Here is a 16,969-nt window from a genome sequence, read left to right on the forward strand (position 1 = left end):
ATGAAAATACACAGTTAACCCAACAATTCAATAGAAGAAAAACGATTTGTCTATTCACTGCTTCTTAGAACTCACTTGGTGAAAGGTTGAGACTGTGTTACCAAAAACTTAAGGAAGAAGCAGAAGCATGATGAGAAAGGAAAAGGCCAGTAAACAAGGAGGGGGCCACCTGCCCAGTAACCTAATGGAGTATATGGATAGCTGTATTTACAAGGCTTATATAACCAGTGAGTCAGCAAAAAGCCAGGTGTCAATGGTTTTCTTCTGTGCCCCTCTAAGCAGCTAGAAAACTTGGCTCTCTCCACTGGTGAGAAGTGGGGGGGCTCAAGGACAAGGTCTGAGGTAGGCTAATAAAACAGTCACCATACCATCCAGCAACACTTGCCTAAGAAAGGATGAGGAAAAGTAAACCTTCATGCTTAGAAAAACACAAGAAACAGCATCCAACTTAAGGCAGATTAGAGTAAGGTAGGATTTCACAGAACTAATGTGACTATTTCTTTAACTTGCAATAAAATGCTTATTAAAGATCCCCAAATCAAGACTCCAGAATCTGCTGAAAGCAAACCCTAGATTTTAAAGAGAAAATATCTTTACCTTTCTTGGGGTCCATAAGTATTTCAGGGCTACTTTCTACAACCATCTTTTCTCTAATAAACGTTAATATGTATTAATAATAACAGAAAAAGGCCTCATAATGATACAACTGGGCCTGGCAAAGAAAAATTGTACAAAATAAAACATAAAAGGGATTAAATCACAGTACAGGCAAAGAGATAAAGCACTAACAACCACTTGATAATGAACATCAATGCTAATGAATCTAAGATAAACACCCACCAATGCACAGCTATGAAAATAGCAGACTCCTCAACCTGCCTTCCTCCACCTCCATACTTATATTCTCAGCCTATTGCTGTTCCAGCGGCAACAATTTAATAAGAGCAAGAAGACTTTATTTTTTCTTCTCCACTTCAGGCCATAGGGAAAGCTGGGGGGGGGGGAAAGGAGCGGGGGTAATTATGACTGTTTAAAGAAGGGAAGGGTTATCTTATTGTTAGCGTTCTTTGCTCTGGAAATTCCTAGCTTCTGCCTCTTCATGGATATGGAGAAAACTTGATGATTATTTCTGAAGGTCACAAAACTGAATGACCAGAAATAATGGTTTCCTTTCTAGCTCCCTTGGCTATCCCTTACCACCAAATGTGAATCTCTAAAATGTTTTAGTTATTGCTAACAGTCAATTCTATATATCTGATACAGAAAAGTAAAACCAACAAAACAAGAAAAGATGGGGGGCAAGGTGGTGGAGACCCAAAACACAAGCAACACATTTATCTTACCAAAACCCCCTGTCAGGCAGTCTGCTGATTTTGCTTGCCACAAAGCTCATCCTTCATTTGTGCACTGCCAGAGCAAGCTTGGATCGTGCAAACAATCACAACCTCTTTTGGCTCTAAGCTCTTTCCATTTGTCCCAGCTTCCAAACTGCAGAGGAGCTGTGGCATAGTCTGTCAAGGCTGCACACACTTGGTTTCCGAGAATAACGCTGTAAATGAGGACAGCTACCACTGGGAATGCATTCCCCCGCCAACAGCCGGCCGAAATGAAGCTTCTAGTTGATCCCTGGGCTTCTCACCTTCACAGCTTCAGAGAAGTGCCTTTCACAGAACAGGCAGGTACAGCCACACCACATCAACATCCCTGCATAGCCAATCCTCCGCAGTGCCTTCCTCAGCCTTCATACAGTTCCGGTTCTGTCTCCTGTATCAACTCTTAGAGCTTTCTACATCTGGGAGCCAGGGAGGACTCTGCTGAATAAACAGAAAGCTTCTGCCAAACAAGCATCCGTGTATGTATGTGTGTGCGTGTGTGTGTGTGTGTGTATGTGTATGCGCGCGCCTGGATGTGGGCGCAGTTTGCTAGAGCTGCTAATGCAAATGAATAGTTGAATAGTTTGAGAATGGAGATCACAGACAGTAGCTGCCTCTCTTCCCGAGCTGTGAGCATCTTTTATAAGAGACAAAAGCACCAAACTGGCTGAATTTAAAGCTACAGAACATTAATTCACAATCCACATTTGTATTTTCATTTAAAACCAGATAAGGTTTAGAGAATAGCTTAAAGAAAGTTAAAAACATTCTAAATAGGATAACACTGTTTAGGTAGCTTGGTTCAATAAATACAAAGAGAAAACAATCTACCCATGTTTTGACAAAGGACTAAAAGATCGGCAAGACAAATTTCTATGCTTTTCTAATGTTTCTTCTCTTATTTTCATTTTAAGTTCACAAAGTCATTTAAATGAAAACTGAGCAAGAGAAAGACTTCAGAAAGACTTCTTGTGCAGAGAATGAGACCCTGAAGTCTTTTTCACTACGGACAAAGGGAGAAAAAGCTTCTGAATGAAAAGCATTAAGGTCTCTGAAGTTTAAGCAACAGATTAAAACACCACAATCGTAAACCTGAGCTCAGCTCCTGTACCATCACATACTATTTATTCAATACCCACGATACTGCATGAAAGAACTGAATGTCTTGAAGAAACTGTTTCTGCACTGAAAAAGTCACTTTGGGATTTATCCTTAAACAACCTATCAGATCTGAGCTTTATTTCTTCATTTATAAAAGTAGTTTTGGGAAATGCACACGGGAAGAATTTTAATGATTATAAAATGTAGTGTAGCGTGTACAATGTATAATAGCTAGTAACATTTTTTTGAAGTTAACATGCACAAAGGTTAACATGAAGACAATTTGATATAGTACAGTATAGTCCTTTCTATGAGCCTAAAGCTGTGATCATTTCTATACTTAAATTTAAGTATGGGGCTGGAAGCTCAAGCCAGCACAGTACTGAGAGGTCAAAGAAGGTTCTTCTATCAGCATTCACCAGCTTCCTTAGCATTTTTCATTTAAAATCAGAGAAAGTACTCTGAATGGAATCCAAAGTATCTTGAATGAATTTGAAGAAAATTCTGGGTTAAAACCATGGCTCCAGAAATTCCTCTTTTATCTCTAGAGGCACAGAACTCAGACCTTGACTCTCCAGAACAAATTAATAAAGCATTTTATGACTTAATACAAGTTGTGTCTTTGCTTAAAAATTAGGTTATAAGGTTTCAACAGAGTAAATATTTTTCTACAAAAACAATGACAAAAAAACAAAAAAAACCCAATCCTGCACTGCTAGCATCAACATTAGCAGATGTTTGCTTAATTCTGTTTATTAGCATTTTAAATATACCTTCTTTTAAGACAATTATGTTCATTGTAGAAAACTTTGAAAACACGAGTGGGCATAAAAGAAAGCAAAATTATGTGTAACCTCATCGCTTAGAAAAAACCAAACCAAACATTTCTGTCATGAGCTTTTTTATTCTCTTTCCTTCCCACTGAGATCACTGAAGCAAGTGTTGAGACAAGGTGTCATAAGATCAAAACTGCCTTGACTGGATGAGCTGCCATATGTAGAGAGCAGCCCTGAAGAGTTTCCTGGGTGTGTAAGACCTTGTGTGTAAGCAATGTTCACTGTGTATTTATATGAGAGTCATGATCTTACCTTACAAAAAATTATTCTCAAACAGTTTTTGAGGTTCCACCAAGATGCTAATGAATTTACCCAAGTTGTCAGAAGTACCCCTCACTGGCTGCCTTAGCCTGGGTACAAGTCTTCTTGGCTCCCAAAGCAAATCTCAACTGGCAATAGAACATTAATTTTGCTACTTTCTGGTTCTTTTGATTTTTTTTCTCTTGCTGATTTTGTTTGTTTCTGCTTTATGATAAATTACTCCTCATTGATGGCAGCACAGAATGAGAATTTGATTGTAATAATTTGACCATGTGGTGGTCTCTTCAGAAAAGTGATACACAATAGATCTATTTTCTGTTGAGTAATAAACCAAAAGAGAATTCAGTTTGTTAGACTTTTCTTTTTGCCCATTTGTCTATATTGAGCTCAACTCAATTAAAAATGCTGTATATATTATAAAGGGGAACAGCTCTTTGAGATCTGTACTGGTAAGGTTTTGTGCTTACTTTTGATTCATGGCTGAAGTTGTAGAACTGAAGCCATAGCTCTCTGTGTGTCTGTGTCTGTAATTCAGAAAGACCTTGACTCCTTGTTGTGTAAGTATAAAATGTTTTCCTATTTTTAGAAGACATTAAAAATTAATTACAATAGCTCTTAAATTAAGGGGTTCTGTTCTCGTTGGTTTTACAGAGCTAAATAAGCACTTACGTATCAAATATTCTTAGAAGTCCAAGAAAACGAACTGAACATGTAATACTTCAAATATGTTAGACAAAGAAAAAAAATCCTTCTTACAGAAACTACTAGTTCTGAAACATTTAAAAAATCCAAATTCATATAATTAAGTTAAATATTTTGCAAATCAAAACTAGGTTTGTAAACAAACAAACAAACAAAAAACACAAAGAAAAAAGATTAGTTTTGTCCAAGTATAATACTGCACACATTTTAATTTACTTGGTTTGTTTTAATTCAGATGAAAATTAATCTGAACTTCCTAAATTTACTTATACAGGTTTACTGATCAAATAAGTTAATATTATTCTTCTTACATAATGTCTGATATTTAGAAAAATGAAAATTTGTGTTCATCTAAATTGTATAGTAATACTGAATAACTTTTTTTTTTTTTTTGCGGTACGCGGGTCTCTCACTGTTGTGGCCTCTCCCGTTGCGGAGCAACAGGCTCCGGACGCACAGGCTCAGCGTCCATGGCTCACGGGCCCAGCCGCTCCGCGGCATGTGGGATCCTCCCGGACCGGGGCACGAACCCGTATACCCCGCGTCGGCAGCCGGACTCCCAACCACTGCGCCACCAGGGAAGCCCCCCTGAATAACTTTTTATATCAATAGCAATTATGTGTCAGCTTAAATACCTCCAAAATCTTATGGCAATTTAAAATCTTGGACTAATGTTAAATGAAGCTAATTAACAAATAATTCTTAGATGCTCAGATAAATTTCTAAGTAAATAGAATACTAAATGTTGATTATTAAGCATAGTTTTAAGTTGATATACATTTGCTTCTTATTTGTATATGCTATTAGAGTGGCTATTATCTTCAGGTCATATTACCAATCGGGTTCATTTTGCCACTTTAAGAAGGTGTAAGAGAAGTGTGGGGCTGTAGAAAATCTGTTATGTGTATTCAGGAGCCTTTCTGTCCTGCTAAAATCCTTGTGTGTGACAGATATTTCTTATTATCCATTCCCTCCACCTAATCTTCTCTCTGAAATATGTTATAATTGATATAGTAGGTTCGAACTACGCTAGGAGCAACAGTACAAGGTGTAAAGTCCTTTTGTTTTTGAAGGAAAAAGAGCATTTTTGTCCCAAAGTAAAGTGGCAGTTTTTTCCAGAATTTGAAAGAAAGACAAATCTTAGAAACTGAATTTGATTTGCCTTGGTTTATACTACTGGGATCTGAAAAGAAGATATGAAATATGTCCAAATTTTGCAAAATTCAATCAGTTTTGATGGGCTAGTTTCTTTGGCTTACTGATTAATGCCTTCATCTACAATATGAAAGATTATTCTTTATCTTCTGTGTAATTTGCCTAGATAGCAGAATAACTTTCTGGCTTTATGTTGGATTTACAATGTTCTTAATGATTAAAAAAACAAAACAAAACAACCAGAAAGAACAAAGGTTTTTTACTTGTGAAAGAGCTAAGTTCTTTAAAATTGCATTCCCTTACATGTTTATTATAATGTTTTATTGTCATTTTGATTAAATAACCAAGTACTGTTTCTCATCCATGCTCCTATCTTAATCAAGGGCCCAAATCTCTTTCAACAATTCTTTTGATTTTGCCTTCCCAAGACTGGCTCCTAAATATAGAAAAATGAAACTTTCAGGTTAACTGTTACACCTAAAACTATCTTTGAGAGTCTCATGGAAAGGAATGTGCAACGTACTCTACAAACTATTGCTACTCCAAAGAACAGACCCTTAGGTACATGTTTCTGAGCTGACATCACTTAGATAACTTTCAGGATTTACCAGTGGACTAAACCAGGATTTCCATGATGCTTTTCAGTCCAGAAGCAGATGTTTCATGAAAGCAGACTGCTGACCCAAGTTCCATTTGAGCAAGAACTAACTATACAGGACGGAATGAACTGATGAAGGAAATTTTATTGTGGTTTTTTGTTTAGAATACTGTTGATGTTCTCTTAATGTTCTATTTTTTGTGGCTACATGAGGAAGCCCTTTTACTTTCTTCTTAAACTATTTCTAACTCACATTTTAGTAGACTCTGCTTTTGTGATCTAAAATAAAACATTAAGTGGTATCTGATTTTCACTGAATCAACAGCATTCAGAAACTTTCTGAGTTTTCCTTAACTTTTTATGGCAATACAGTTATTTGTATAGGATCAATACTAGCATCTTATCTTTTTATTAGGATATAATTGGATTTTGTAACCATACATACCTGGAATGTCATATTTGAGAAAGATTCTCATTTAACCATACATGAAAAACCACATTAAGAAAGTTGACTTTATATATGGAGCCAATGTCTAAAAAGAAGCCCTCCCAGGAAAACCGACCTGATGCCTGATTTACAGGGTCCCTGGCTTAGTGGTAGTAAGGAAGGTCACTTACTTCCTGGCAAGCCTCAGCAAATGCTGGGGACCTAAAGATGAGATTAACTCATTCAAATTTATCAGCTCTGTAGATGAAATCTAGTCAGAGAGTTTCTTAGGTGTGGTTTCCTAACCTTGGGATAGTAAATAATAGAGGTGTTTAAAAGTCCAATCTAAGATTCTTTACAAAAACTTCCATACAGAAGTTAATCTTGTAGCCTTAGTAATTGCTCAAAACTGTATCACTGTGGATTTGCAAAGAAAACTCAAGGCTGTCTGTATGATTAATTAGCACTCTTAATGCATCTATATAAATAATCAGGTCAAACCTAAAGAGACCAACAATTTTGCGATCAAGAAAAATCTTTGGAAATTATTTATGATCACAAGAGGGATGGGAGATTGTCAGCAGAAACTGTGAAAGACTAAAATGGTAAAAAATTTTACGTACCCTTTCAAGGGAATATCTGGTGTTGTCTATTGGATATTTTGGAGTTATCTGATAGTATAAAGGTCTGCATCTTTGTCTCTGGCTAGGTTATTGTGAAACTCTGTAGAGATGGAAATTACCTTGTGGACAGCGCTGGTGATGAAATACAAATCAATTTTGTCTGGTAGAGAATATAAATTTCCGTAAGTCTAATTCTCATTTTAATATCTTACTGGCTCCTAATAATTGGTTAATTAGTGAGTTAAATACAATCTTTGACATATGTTCACTTTGTATGAGAGTCATAATTTTACCTTTGAAAATAACCTTTAACATTTGGGTCCTTAGCTTTTATTAATATTTTGTAAAGCACCTAATTAAAAAGCAATTGTTTAATTCTGCCTGTTTTAATAAGGCTCTTACAAAAGAGCTAAGAACTATTTTTACATTTTTAAAGAGTTCTAAGAACAAAAAAACAAAGAAGAATATGTAATAGAGCACTTTTGTGGCCCTCAAAGCCTAAAATATTTACTATCTGGCCCTTTACAAAGAAAAAAAAAAAAAAAAAAGGTTGCTAACCCTTGCTTTAGATCAAAGTTATAGTATCTCAATTGGCATAGATATTTTAATAAGTGTGATCAACTTGACAAACTAGAAGACACGGAGGATTTAGCAGTAAAGTTAAGTTAGGACCCAGACTGAGAAAATAGGCTCCTTTACTAAATACCACCCAAAGATGTATCAGGGATACTTTAATGATAACACAAAAAGTTTCCTTTACAAACATCTAAAAACGTTTAAGTGTTACTTTATAAAGAAACTGTTTAACACTATTTTTTCATTGAGTAGTTTTCAGACTTCTCAATACTGATTAAAGTTTACTGAACATGCCTTTAGATGGAAACAAAGCTGAACACAAGTTTCACTAGAATCTAGTTTTTGAAATAATTTTACACATTGCTGTATAAATAAAACAATCTGGACAATAACAAAACAAAAATAACAAAAAACCCTACTAAATTCAGAATTATATCTGACAAGAAAAGATTTTTTCCCTCAGTAATACAAACCTACAATAGTATCCTTATGGTGCTCAACACTGTTGAGTATTGCGGGGGGGATGCTGAAAATTTCATAAGGAAATAGATTTTATCCTTCCAAAATTCCTGGGGAAAAGATGTCTTTTAAAAACCTCTTTGTTATGCAACATTTCAAATATATATAAAAGTAGAGAGGATAATGAATTTTATGCACTCTTTATCCAGCTTCAATTATTAACTCATGGCTGGTACTTCCTCCCTCCCTTGCAATTATTTGGAAGCAAATCCCAGACAAAAGATACTCCTTATAAAAACCAAGACTAATTCCAGAGGCTTTTCTATATTATTAAAACCTACCTCAGCTGTCAGACCTCATGGATACTACTTTATTTTTTGGATAAAATGCCTAATGTTCTCCTTCTCTTTCACGCTTTACTATATTTTATTCATGAAGGATCCACAAAAGTCCGAAGACCAAGGAACTTGTTCTGTTTCTATAGACTGACCTTCTTGATGTTGATGCCTGATGACTAGCTGGATAAATTTTTCCAAAAGCGGCAAAAGACGGGGAAAAGTAAAGTTGAATCAAGGAAGAAAAATGATAAATCCAATAAATCAATTACTATCTGTACTTGTAGAAAGCAGACAACAGATCTGCAAGGAAGGCACTGAAGTTAAAACCTGTCGCATCGGGCTTCCCTGGTGGCGCAGTGGTTGAGAGTCCGCCTGCCGGTGCAGGGTACGCGGGTTTGTGCCCCGGTCTGGGAAGATCCCACATGCCGCGGAGCGGCTGGGCCCGTGAGCCATGGCCACTGAGCCTGCGCGTCCGGAGCCTGCGCTCCGCAACGGGAGAGGCCACAGCAGTGAGAGGCCTGCGTACCGCAAAAACAAAAAACAAAAAACAAAAAAAAACCTGTCGCATCAGTTGGCTGTGCATTCCTCAAGGAGTCTCTTCTCTTGCCCTCCTCCAGCTGGCAACCAGTTCAGCTAAAAAGTCCCTAACTGTATTAATCTCCCACTGGGATTCAATAAGAGGTAGCTTTTGACTTCAGTGGCTTTCTTTATGAAAAAGTAAACCCCCATAACCAGCCAGTGGGTGGGGGAGCAGAAAAATGACAAAGCGAGGAACTGTAAAGGAGTTTAAAATCTTTTGAGATTAGTATAGTCATATGAACCTCTAAATAAGGCAAGTACTTTATTTTACTGCTTAGAACCAATTAGTTCAGAAAGGAGAGCAACAGAAGCTTTTGCTTAGTGCCAAAGCCAATACCAGAATTATGAGGTTTTAGGAAGGAAGAATAGAGGCACTGACCTTCTTTAGAAATTAGTTAAATTACCTGTCTTCCTATTCGAGACAATTAACTGAAGAAGTACAATAGGCAGTGAAGTTTGCTTATTTAGGCTCTGCCTACCTCAAAGGAATCATGTACCACCTAAGGGGCTCAAAGGTGTTTGGGGAGCTATTTCACATCTGTAAAGTACCATAAAGCCCTGATGGGAATATCAGCCTCCAATCAAGGAAGGGCCAGGTAACCCCCAAGCACCGCCTGCAAAGCAAGTACAGAATCATACAGCAATTTGTGTCATAAGATGAAATGGTATATTAAAATATATCTGTGATGTCATGAGACATAGTATAGAATAGTGGTCTCCAACCTGAGGTGTGTAAAAGGGTCAAGCTGTTTTCCAGATTTCCAAGGGCCCAATAGAAAGTGTACATTCACCCATAATGAAGTCGTATATGCAGATTAAAATGACAAATATTTAATTTTGTCTGGAATTTTAAGTACTCCAGGTGGTATCATTATACTGGTGCTGCTCAAAAATGCTGACTGCTCTTAGTTCCTAATTACTTTTCTTTTTTTCAGGAAAAATAATATATGTTGTTTGTAAACAAACATTTTCAAAATAGCAGGCTTATGAGGAAGAAAAAATATAGCCTTTAGTGGGACCAGGTTGATTTCAGTTTTCTAAGTGAGGTCATACCTTCAGGGTTTTTCAAAAAATTTTTTCTTTATTGAGGTAATATATACAAAACACAAAATTTACCATTTCAACCATTTTTAAGTGTACAATTTAGTGACATTAAGTACATTCACAATGTTGTGGAACCACTGCCATTATCTATTTCCAGAAATTTTTCATCATCCAAAACTGAAACTCTGTACTCAGTAAGCAGTAATTCCCCATTTCCTCTAATCCCAGATCATACCTTCAATGTTAAAAAAAAAAAAAAAGGCATGACATGATACTATACATAGAAAAGCCTAAAGATGCCACCAGAAAACTACTAGAGCTAATCAATGAACTTGGTAAAGCTGCAGGATACAAAATTAATACACAGAAATCTCTTGCATTCCTATACACTAACAATGAAAGGGCAGAAAGAGAAATTAAGGAAACAATCCCATTTACCATTGCAATAAAAAGAATAAAATACCCAGGAATAAACCTACCTAAGGAGGCAAAAGACCTGTACACAGGAAACTATAAGATACTGATGAACGAAATCAAAGATGACACAAACAGATGGAGAGATACACCATGTTCTTGGATTGGAAGAATCAATATTGTCAAAATGACTATACTACCCAAAGCAATCTACAGATTCAATGCAATCCCTATCAAATTACCAATGGCATTTTTCACAGAACTAGAACAGAAAATTTTACAATTTCTTTGGAAACACAAAAGACCCTGAATAGCCAAAGTGATCTTGAGAAAGAAAAACAGAGCTGCAGGAATCAGGCTCCCTGACTTCAGACTACACTACAAAGCTACAGTAATCAAGACAGTATGGTACTGGCACAAAAACAAATACAGATTAATGGAACAGGATAGAAAGCCCAGAGACAAACCCATACACCTATGGTCACCTAATCTACAACAAAGAAGGCAAAAATATACAATGGAGAAAAGACAGCCTCTTCAATAAGTGGTGCTGGGAAAACTGGACAGCTACATGTAAAAGAATGAGATTAGAACACCCCCTAATACCATACACAAAAATAACCTCAAAATGGATTAAAGACCTAAATGTAAGGCCAGACACTAGAAACACACGCAGAACACTCTATGACATAAATCACAGCAAGATCCTTTTTGACCCACCTCCTAGAGAAAGGGAAATAAAAACAAAAATAAACACATGGGACCTAATGAATCTTAAAAGCTTTTGCACAGCAAAGGAAACCATAAACAAGATGAAAAGACAACCCTCAGAATGGGAGAAAATATTTGCAAATGAAACAACAGACAAAGGATTAATCTCCAAAATATAAAAGCAGCTCATGCAGCTCAAAATCAAAAAACAAACAACCCAATCCAAAAATGGGCAGAAGACCAAAATAGACATTTCTCCAAAGAAGATATACAGATGGCCAACAAACACATGAAAAGATGCTCAACATCACTATTAGAGAAATGCAAATCAAAAGTACAATGAGGCATCTCCTCACATCGGTCAGAATGGCCATCTTCAAAAAAAATCTACAAACAATAAACGCTGGAGAGGGTGTGGAGAAAAGGGAACCCTCATACACTGTTGGTGGGAATGTAAATTGATACAGCCACTATGGAAAAGAATATGGAGGTTCCTTAAAAACTAAACACAGAACTACCATATGACCCAACAATCCCACTCCTGGGCATATACGCAGAGAAAACCATAATTCAAAAAAACACATGCACCCCAATGTTCATAGCAGCATTATTTACAATAGGCAGGACATGGAAGCAACCTAAATGTCCATCAACAGAGGAATGGATAAAGAAGATGTGGTACATATATACAATGGAATATTACTCAGCCATAAAAAGAATGAAATTGGGTCATTTGTAGAGACATGGATGGCCTTAGAGAGTGTCATACAGAGTGAAGTAAGTCAGAAAGAGAAAAGCAAGTATCATATAATAATGCATATATGTGGAATCTAGAAAATCGGTATAGATGATCTTATCAGCAAAGCAGAAATAGAGACATAGATGTAGGGAACAAATGTACAGATACCAAGGGGGAAAGGGGTGGGGTGGGAGGAACTGGAAATGCACTGTGGTAACCTAAATGGGAAGGAAGTCCAAAAGGGAAGGGATATCTGTATGTATATGGCTGATTCATTTTGTTGCGCAGTGGAGACTAACACAACATTGTAAAGCAACCATATTCCAATAAAAGTTAATAAAAAAGGCAAAATAAAACAACTCAAATTTCAAAAGTATATGGTAAACCATTAGAATATGTTCAAGCATATTCTATGTCTGAGAAGCTACCACTTGGAGGAAATACATAGGTAATGCTATATTGTTTTAGAAAATGTTATTCGCCACAGTAAGGAGCTGTTTTCTTGCTATGCTCCATGAATGTCAGATCTACATAAGCCATCTACTGAAAATCCTTACTTAATACCTATTTTATACCTTCCAATCACAGGTGAGGAACAGACCATACTGGGCTCTCAGGAATAAAAAAACAAACACATTTTTCACATTCTCAGAAAATATAAAAATTGCTAAAAGAGCAAGAAAATGGCTTCTGAGGGCTAGTTCAAGTCCATGTGAGAAGAACAAGGATTGACTCAATTTATTCTTTCCAAAATCTTACTAGCCAGAGACGGCTTTGGCGGGGGAAGATATGAAGCTATTACATTTTTAAATAACCTGGCTTCATTGTTCTTTGTTGTTTAATTTCCCAATAAACTGCATACAGCCCTAGTGGTTCCTAATATTCTTTAAGAATAGCAAAATAAAAAAACAACCAAGAAGGAGTAGGAAGCAAGTTGAAGACACGTATGCTATTAATTGGCTACTTATGGGAATATAATGCCTTCCAAACTTCTTAAAGTTTGTTATAAAAAAACAATTTAAGGGCCAATTTCTCATTCCTTTGCCCTTTCTCTTGAGATACCATCACATTATAGTATTCTATTGTTTCATGTCATTAAGTTTAGACAACAGGCCTTATTATATTAGTAAGATGCAGTTGGAAGGCTGCTGGTCTGCAGAAGAGATGGAGGTAAGTCCTTGCTTTGCTATCCATCAGTTTTGGGACTTGTGTGACTTATGGAGCTTAAAATGAATCAAGGTTTAGTACCTAAGAAATAGGGCTAGAGCTTGCAAGGTTGAGGTCGAAAAACTAGAGAAAGCATAAATAGGATAATTGAAGACAACAGATGAATTGTCAAAGGAAAATGCAAAGACAATAAATATAATATTTAGCTATTTACACCAGAACATATACTTAATAAATACTATTAAATATTTATTAAATGAAGGAATAAATGAGTAAGTAAAACTCTGGGAATAGTTAAAATTTAGGACAAAAGACAAAGATAAATTTTACTCTGTTGCAGATTACATGATCTCAGAGTAAATATTCACCTGTCTCCTGTTTTTTCCTGAGACATTATGTCTTAACGCATTCTGCCATCTACTATGGTAGTTTTAACCTGAGAAGTCAAAAGCTTGAAGAGAGGTGAGAAACTAGAGATGTTCTTAGTGAAACATGATAAGGATTGGAGTAAAGTAGTGGCAGAGGAAATGTGAAAGAAAGGCCTAGTGATTCTTCTGAAGAAGGAACCAATAGGATTTGTTGACTTCATATTGGAGATGAAAGAGAAGAATGAATAAAGATGAGGCCCCTATACGGGAAAAGAATCAACAAAGAGTGGATATATGTATATGTATAACTGACTCACTTTGCTGTACACCTGAAACTAACACAACATTGTAAATCAACTATACTCCAATAAAATTTTTTTTTAAATTAAAAAAAAAAAAAAAAGATGAGGCCCAAGTTTCCAGTCTAAGAGACTGATGATGCAATAGGGAAGATGAAAAACAGGGTTAGTTTTAGGAAAGACAATTATGAATTCAAATTTAGATATTTTGAATTGCAATAAGGAAAAGATAATCATTTAGAAATGGTTAGAAAGAAGGTGAAGCTGGAATTCTGATCCAAAGAAAAGGATCTCCTAGAGATACTTCTATTAACTAGTGTCAACATTTAATGTAAGATGACAAATATGAAGCCAAATATTTACATGTTCTTTGGCCCAAGTGTGCTTACATTAAATAGGAACAGCGTATAAGTGAACAAGTCTTGCTGAGGTCAAAGCAACTAACTTCTAAATTCCAAACTCACATCAGGTTTATAGTAGTCAAAGTGGCTGAATGAGAATCTGTACTGTTCCTGAAAATATCACAAGCACAGGTTCACTAAGCTGAAGCTAGGAAACAACTCACTCCAATGAACTCACTTCAGTGAACTGCAATCAATGTATATACAATAGATATATACACAGCAATAGTATACTCATGATTATAATCACAGAGGGGAAAAGGAAGAAGATAAGGAAGATAACGCACACCTTCTACTGGGGTCAATAAATATGTTCTAATATAGAAAGTATAGAGAATTAATGTCCCTTCAGATACTAATTTATTTATTATATCAAAAAAATCTTAAATTGATGTAGAGTTGATTTACAATGTTGTGTTAGCTTATGGTGTACAGCAAAGTGATTCAGTTATATATATTCTTTTTCATATTCTATTCTATTATGGTTTATTTCAGGATATTGAATACAGTTTCCTGTGCTATACAGTAGGACCTTGCTGTTTATCTATTTTATATATCATAGTTTGTACCTGCTAATCCCTAACTCCTAATTTATCCCCACCCCCACCCCCTTTCCCCCTGGTAACCATAAGTTTCTTTTCTATGTCTGTGAGTCTATTTCTGTTTTGTAAGTAAGTTCATTTGTGTCACAGTTTAGATTCCACATATAAGTGATATCATATGGTATTTGTCTTTCTTTTTGTCATACTTCACTTAGTATGATCATCTCTAGGCCCATCTACGTTGTTGCAAATGACATTATTTCCTTTTTTATTGCTGAGTAGTATTCACATTGTGTATCTATGCCACATCTTCTTTATCAATTCATCTGTCAATGGACATTTAGGTTGCTTCCATGTCTTGGCTATTGTAAATAGTGCTGGTATGAACACTGGGGTGCATGTACCTTTCCAAATTAGAGTTTTTTCTGGAAATGTGACCAGGAGTGCAATCGTATGACAACTCTATTTTTTTAAATTAATTAATTAATTTATGGCTGCATTGGGTCTTCGTTTCTGCGTGTGGGCTTTCTCTAGTTGCAGTGAGTGGGGGCTGCTCTTCGTTGTGGTGCACGGGCTTCTCATTGCGGTAGCTTCTCTTGTTGCGGAGCACGGGCTCTAGGCACGCAGGCTTCAGTAGTTGTGGCGTGCGGGCTCAGTACTAGTGGCTTGTGGGCTCTAGAGTGCAGATTCAGTAGTTGTGGCGCACGGGCTTAGTTGCTCCGCGGCACGTGGGATCTTCCCCGACCAGGGCTAGAACCCGTGTCCCCTGCATTGGCAGGCAGATTCTTAACCACTGCGCCACCAGGGAAGTCCAGCAACTCTCTTCTTAATTTTTTAAGGAACCTCCATACTGTTTTCCATAGTGGCTGCACCAATTTACATTCCTGTCAACAGTGTAGAAGAGTTCCCTTTTCTGCACACCCTCTCCAGCATTTGTTATTTGTAGACTTGTAATGATGGCCATTCTGACTGGTGTGAGGTGGTACCTCATCATAGTTTTGATTTGCATTTCTCTAATAACTAGCGATGCTGAGCACTTTAGATACTAATTTAGACATCAATGTTTCCTCAGAAAAATATCTTAGATGTAAAAGAGGGAATGGCACCAAATAAGTGCTGTGACAAGAGCACCAGGGTGCTAACAGCATACTGCTACCCCTAATATCTGTACTGCTGGGGTTCTCCCTTTCCAGTGAGAAAAGAAAAGAAGAGGGAAGGGCAGAGGGAGATGAAATACGCCTGGGGGCTCTGCTTCCAACCAGGGTTACTCCTGACATTTTGGCCATTATGTCATCCATGGGCTCTATTCACTAAAGCCAGAATCACTCCCCTCTCCACATCTTTGCGACAACCAAAATACCCTCTCACATTTCCAAAAGCCAGGGTGGGCAGTGGGGTGGAGAGGTGGAGGTGGGGTAGGAGTTGATAAGTTCCTGGACACCTGAACTTTACAATTCAAGAATTTTCATGAAATATGGTTCATTCATTAAATATCTATAAGCCTTCAATCTTGATTTTACTTGTCAGAATCCAGTAATAAATGCCATCATGTTCACTGGCCTGATTTCCTTAGGCTCAACCTATTTGAAATACTTCCAAAAAAAAAAATCTAATATAGCAATAAAATGATGTATTCACAGAAGAGAGAGGAAACCCTGTTCCGAGGTTTCTATATTCCGTTAGACTACATGTAGGTTTGCTACAGTATTTGAATGGGTTAATTAACACAGGCTATCACTAAACTCTGTAATTTCACTACGGTAACAGTGAAATAAGGACTTACAGCCGCAGGTCAACAACCTGGGGTCCCAGTGAAACTACTCATAAAGTAAGACTCCCTAAAAGTTATGAGACCAATTTATTTATAATTACATAAAAGAAGGGGGATACATATGGTGGGGCCTACATTTGCTTCTGGTTCTCCAGGACCAGGCAGACAATGTAGGCTCAATAAATGTCTGTTGAATGAATCCATAAGAAATAAGAATATAAATCATATCACCTCAAATACATGCTTATGCTATTTAAATCTACAGATAGTTGTGGCTGGTTTCTGAATTGGAATCTTCCATTTTTCTGCATTCAATGTTTTACAGAGCCACCTCTGATTGCTAGACAGTGTTTGCTTTTGAATTAATTTTAGTCCTCTAAGGATTGAGTTAGTTTCTGATATTCTACAACCACATAAAAGGTAGAGTTACAAATTTCTTTTCTCCACAGAATTCCAAGCCAGAGTTGTAACAGACCGTAAAAGAT

The 16,969-nt window shown here is 36.7% G+C and overlaps 1 protein-coding gene across 13 annotated transcripts in view; it reads right to left on the bottom strand.

Annotated features, from left to right (window-relative positions):
• The window catches only part of TMCC1 (transmembrane and coiled-coil domain family 1), a 221,290-nt gene that overhangs the window by 39,784 nt on the left and 164,537 nt on the right, over positions 1-16,969 (bottom strand). Inside the window, exon 1 of one of the 13 annotated variants that reach the window (XM_022562789.2) lies at positions 1,640-3,769. The exons of the other annotated variants lie outside the window; for them this stretch is intronic. Within the exon in view, the coding sequence (XP_022418497.2) occupies positions 1,640-1,702 (63 nt within the window). The 5' untranslated portion in view covers positions 1,703-3,769. Of the gene's footprint in view, positions 1-1,639; positions 3,770-16,969 lie in introns of those variants that run through there. 13 annotated transcript variants of the gene reach the window in all.

Source organism: Delphinapterus leucas, chromosome 10 (assembly GCF_059928025.1).
Source record: "Delphinapterus leucas isolate spDelLeu-1000000601 "Yukka" chromosome 10, BTC_Dleu_Yukka2, whole genome shotgun sequence".
Lineage (NCBI taxonomy): Eukaryota > Metazoa > Chordata > Mammalia > Artiodactyla > Monodontidae > Delphinapterus > Delphinapterus leucas.